The sequence below is a fragment of the Poeciliopsis prolifica genome, unplaced genomic scaffold, assembly GCF_027474105.1.
Source record: "Poeciliopsis prolifica strain line A6 unplaced genomic scaffold, Auburn_PproV2 SCAFFOLD016, whole genome shotgun sequence".
In the NCBI taxonomy this organism is placed as follows: Eukaryota; Metazoa; Chordata; class Actinopteri; order Cyprinodontiformes; family Poeciliidae; genus Poeciliopsis; species Poeciliopsis prolifica.
Window position 1 is genome coordinate 5,218,281 of NW_026562391.1, and position 5,572 is coordinate 5,223,852.

General features: G+C 39.7%; 1 protein-coding gene across 2 annotated transcripts; it reads left to right on the forward strand.

Annotated features, from left to right (window-relative positions):
* The first annotated feature begins 66 nt into the window (after positions 1 to 66).
* LOC129366869 (zinc finger protein 664-like) lies at positions 67 to 4,268 on the forward strand. Of its 2 annotated transcripts, none has more exons than XM_055040948.1 (2): positions 67 to 328; positions 2,399 to 4,268. In XM_055040948.1, exons 1-2 carry the CDS (start codon positions 244 to 246, stop codon positions 3,739 to 3,741), a joined length of 1,428 nt encoding a protein of 475 aa, XP_054896923.1. In that variant the 5' UTR covers positions 67 to 243; the 3' UTR covers positions 3,742 to 4,268. The 2 variants fall into 2 exon arrangements, with proteins under 2 accessions (XP_054896923.1, XP_054896924.1); XM_055040949.1 differs by having other exon boundaries at positions 67 to 319.
* Positions 4,269 to 5,572: the final 1,304 nt, after the last annotated feature.

A 5,572-nucleotide genomic window follows, 5' to 3' on the forward strand; every position in this document is an offset into this window, starting at 1 on the left:
TAGCCCAATATGAACCACACTCCATACCAGTAAGTGGCGGTAATGCTACTAGCAGTTTGTGAAGAAGAAGAAGAAGAAGAAGAAGAAGAAGAAGAAGAAGAAGAAGAAGAATATCTGCAAAAAGATACCTGATTCGGTAGAACCAGGTAATGTAGCGCAACTTCCTCCAGTTTGGATGAAAGCCGAGCTCGGCTGCCCAGGGCCTGGTGAAGGAAACTCTGCAGAGAAGCTGACGACAGAAGCATGGAGCAGCTGGAGCCGCGGCGGAGGGACACAGGAGCGGACAAAGACGACAAGCTGCGACACGCCGTGGAAGATGGTCAGTTAGGTGAGCTTTCATTTCAGCTACAGTAAAGGAACATTTCAAGGATCCACTCAAATGTAGCCAGTAGACCAGCTCTAATTGTGGCGGCCAGGGGCGCCGCCAGGAATCTTGGGCCCCAGGACAAACACTAACTTGGGCCCCCCAGCTCCCCCCGTGCGCAGCCGCTGTTATAATTTTTTGGGTCTTTTTAACTCATCCAAAGCTTCACAATTTTAAAGGCTTTGGTCCAATGCTGATACTAGCACAATATTTACAGCTAAATATTGATGATGTCATAAAGATAATGTCTATAAAGATCAGTCCAGTTGTACCATTTCTAATTATGTTTTGCTACTCTTTGAAAGCCACCTGCATCCACCTTAATGTCACAAGCAAGTTTGGTTTGAAAAGTCGAAAGCGAGATGGCATTGAGTTTAGGGTTCAGGTCTGATAGGATGGTCATTTTTTTTACTTGATTTAGTTACCTCCATGAAATACTCGGTGAGAGAAGTTGAAAATAACTGAGTCGTCTGTCAACATGATGAATGACCGTCAGATTTTTCCATGACTGTTTCATAAAACCATCGAAAACGGAAATGATTTGGTCACCTCGACCCCCTGCAAAACGTGTCTTCATCAACTTTTCAAAATGTGCAGCGAAAGTGTTTTTTTTTTTTTTGTTATGAAAGAGAAGATTCATAACATTTATCTTAAAGTAAGCGCTGGTACAGCTGGACGTAGTCCTGTGAAAAAAAATTACATCAAAATTCATAAGAGGTGAAAGGCTTGTGATACTGGCTGTCAAATATTCTTAGATCCTGGCCAGGAGGGAAACGCGTTATGTTTGTGGCGCTCTTGCACTTTATGCTTCACATCTTTTAAACATTGCTGACAGGCCGACCCCCTGTGATACCACCGAGCTGTCCAAACACTTGGCTGCAGAACGTTTGACGTCCTGCACAAAATTGTCATGAAATGCCACAGTGCATAAACAGCTCAGCACTCGGGGATATGAGGAGCTGTCAACTTTGTGAACCTGAAAAATCTGCAGAGAATTTCGTGTTTATTCTCTTCGCTCGCCATCTACTTAAAGCTAAACTTGAACCCATTCCCCACCTGAAATGGAACATTGCTAAGTTTATTTCGTTTTGAATGTTTTGGTTAAAATTTCAAAATGCTGTGTGGATCTGGGATGTTTTGGTAAAACAGAATGAATATTCAAGATATCAGTCGTGTCATTCTGACTAGTCAGAATGTTAATTCTAGATGTCCTAAGTAGAAAAGTCATCTTGTTTCAAGATATCTCTAATTAATTTGGAAATATCTTAAAAGGAATCTTGACTATTCAGAAACTCAGTTCTAGATATCTCTAATTCAGTTTTGTGTTGCTTTCAAGATATCTGCAGTTTAATTTGTACTGGTCGAATTTTTTACGTCTCTTAACTAAAAATACACTGAAGATTTTCTTGGTGGTGTTGTTGAAGATGCATTTAATTGGGACTATAGCTAATCAGAACAAAAAGCGAGATGTCTCAGATTTACCTTATGACGAGCCATAACTTAATTTAGATATGAAATGCATAATTCAGAGAATCTATATTTTTATACAGTTGAAATTGTAGAAAATGGGATAAACTATGTGACAAACTCGCCTAGTTCCTCATCTTTGATCTGCTTGGAAAAAACAGTTTTGTCACGCGATTGCGACGAGTCGATGTGATGAAGAATCGACCCGTCTTGCAGGCGCGACTCACGACCTCCGACCCAAGACTCCATCCAGAGACTGGGACAAAAAAGTTACACTTGATCAGAACAATAGAAATATTTGAATCCTTTGTTCCTAATTAGGATCACTAAGATTTTTCACATCGCATATAATAAAAATGCTAAATTAGAATGTTATTTATGATCTATTAAGGGGATATTTTAAGAATAATGTCAACGATCAGAACTCAGTCCTTGATCACTGTCTGAAACTCCCTTTTCCTGGGAATTGTGAACAAAGATGGGTGGTGCAGTACATTGTGGGAGTCATTCCAGGCTGCAGCCCAAACACTTTCTAATATGCATAATGTGTTTCTATGTTTGCTGCAGATGTTAAGCAGATGCTGATGGTTAAGGAAGAAGCTCCTGAAGACCACAGATCTGTCGCTGAGCTGCATGACCCAAAACCCCGGCAGATAAAGGAGGAAGAGGAGGAAGTCTGCATCAGTCTGGGAGGAGAACAGCTCAACAAAATGGAGGAGATTGATGTTACTCCCATAAAGAGTGAGGAGGAAATACAGTCCATTCCGCTCTCACAGAGTCTTTATGAAGATCTAATTAAAGAGAGAGATCTTCCAGAAGAGAATGATGAGGGAGAATCCATCAAGACAGAAAATCACGAAGATGGTTCCGTTTTATCAGAGATTGAAGTTGTCGTAAAGGATGAAGAGGACGATGATGTCTCTGAGCTGAATCATTTGCCCGACTCTGGACTGGAAACGAAGGACGAGGATAAAGACTGGATGGAGAGTGGAGACCCCGAGGCAGATGGAAACATCTTTTCTGAGTTTGCTGAACAATTTCTTCACAATCACTCTATTCAGAAGCGCATGGCGCATTCGGACATGAGATCTGCAGCCTCTATGGATAACAACAAATGTTTTACAGAGAAAGAGACGGAAAGGAAAGTCCATGCAGGAGATACCTTTAGCTGTGAGGATTGTGGAAAAACCTTTGTTAGAAAATACAATTTTAACAGACACAAGCGAATCCACACAGAGCAGAAATCTTTCTGTTGCGAGCTTTGTGAAGAACGATTTAACCGTAAATCAAGTTTAAATTTACACATGAGAATTCACACAGAATACAAACCCTTCTGTTGTGATCTTTGTGGACAAGGATTGAGGCACAAGCGCAGCTTAAATGCACACATGAGAATCCACACAAAGCAGAAACCCTTCAGTTGTGAGCTTTGTGAACAACGATTCAACCGTAAATCAAGTTTAAACACACACATGAGAATCCACACAGGACACAAACCCTTCTGTTGCGATCTTTGTGGACAAAGCTTTCGCCACAAATCCAATTTAAGTACGCACGTCAGAAGCCACACAAGGCAGCAACCTTTCTGTTGTGACATTTGTGGACAAAGACTTCGCTACAAATCAAGTCTAAGCATACACATGAGTATTCACGCTGGACAGAGACCCTTCTGTTGTGACCTTTGTGGGCAAAGATTCGTCAACACGTCACATTTAAACTCGCACAAGAGAATCCACACAGGACTGAAACCTTTCTGCTGCGATGTCTGTGGAAAACGATTTGCCCACAAACCGCACTTAAGTGCACACGCGAGAGTCCATACGGGACAGAAACCTTTCTGTTGCGATTTGTGTGGTAGAAAGTTTAGTGAAAGAGGAAAGTTAAAAAGACACATGAGAATCCACAACTGAGGGCAAATAGCTTGGCGAGGAATACTAAGCTATTTCACTAAGGTGTTGGCTGTGAAATATGTCATTAAAGACAACTGTATTCACTTGGTTTCAGTATTTTTCTAGTGGTTGATTTAAATAACATTACATTGATAGCCTGTGCTATTCCCTGTTTTTCATCTAAATTGAGCCGTGTATTCTTTTTGCATGCAGATAATTTTTTTAAGAGAATCGGATCACCTGTCTGTCATGAAGAAAGGTGAGTTCGTGGTGACCTTGAGTCAAGAGAATGTCTGCTAATCCATGAACTAAAGCAAATCACCAGCAGGACGATGATCCCAAACACAGCAGGAAATCCAGAAAGATCATCCAAAGAGAATTAAGGTACGGCGACGGCCTAGTTAAAACCCACACCGTCTTATTTCTGAATAAGAAAACCGTTTCTAGTTACTGTTATATTGTGAGTTTGGCTTGTTTGTGATGCATTTAGTTTTGATATGTTTGTCTAAGTCTGCGTTGTGTTATTTTGATTAAATGTGTGGATAGAAGCTTGACTTGTTCATTTGGGTGAGAAATGGAAATCCAATTGAATATACTTGAGTAAGTATCTAATTGAGTAAGAACTAAACCATCTTGATTATGTCGAAATCAATACAATGAAGATGCTTCTAGATTTGTATTGCATTTTAAGTATATTCACACTTATTTCAATAGTGATTCAGTAGCAGTCAAAGCTCAGTGTAAGGACCTTTTTTTTTAACATTGTAGTAAAAATAAAGCAGCGTACGTCAAATGGCATCTTTGTAAGGCAGCAGATGTTCTCAGTCCACTGTTGCATTTTATTTAAAAGGCGCCTGCTGTAGCATAAAGATCCATTTACAAAGGTTAAAAATAAAAATTGTAGTTAAATGATCGGTAAAAATGCTTGTTTGAACAGTTGGGTTTTTAGTGAGGATTTAAAGGGACAGTCCCAGAGAGACCTTTGGAGTGAGCGGCGACATCAAATCGTGGTGAAGCCCATTTTGCTGTAGGAGGGAGTTGTGTTGAACCACACCTGTGGGGGCCCAGTACATTTGTTAGGCGCATGTGGGTTGTATATTTACAGAATGACAAAGGCTTTCCATTTACAAAGGCGTGTTCATCTACATACAGCAGGGTTTCCCACAGAAAACCTACTCTGGGCTCTCAGGAGGGCTTCCAGTGGGCCACCATGTTTTTCAGTTAAAAAGTTTCAAAGTTGATGGGAAATTTGAAAATATTACTTGATAGTTGTGCATTTTTGGAAGATTATTACCTTGACATTTAATATAAAGACTTATAAAAGGCTATAATTGAAAAAAACTAAAATTAACAATGCTAAGCCTGGTGGAGGTTCAAGTGAAGCCTGGCAGCCCGCCAGGCTTATAATACACTGTGGGGAAACCCTGGATAGTCATTTGGTCTGTTGTAACTTCGTTCTTTTTAAAACTTAATTCACCAATATGAAAAATTTCACACTAATTTAAAGAAAGAATATTAGATGCATGGAAATATAACTGTAATTTTAACTAAATCTATAGATAAAGATGATTATCATGTTTCTGATCGGGAAAATAGCCAGTAGAAAAATTGTGAGGAAATGTGGACAGGTGGATCTCCACTGCCCAAAACAATAGAGTGAAATGGTAAGAAAAAAAAATCTCCATCATGGATTTATTATTGCTTGTATTCAGGTTGCATTTGTTGTAAATTGACACTTTAAGAGAATTAAACTGCATTGAGAAAAATGTGATTTTGCATCACCATATATAACGGTTGAAGTAACAAAGAATCATGTTGGGCTTTTGTACGCTGTCAAAAGTATGGACAGAGA

Bases quoted from the DNA above. Each gene is read 5' to 3' on its own strand.
- LOC129366869 (XM_055040948.1), top strand. From the start codon at position 244: ATGGAGCAGCTGGAGCCGCGGCGGAGGGACACAGGAGCGGACAAAGAC. The intron at 329-2,398 runs GTGAGCTTTCAT...TGTTTGCTGCAG, and splicing joins CGTGGAAGATGGTCAGTTAG to ATGTTAAGCAGATGCTGATG.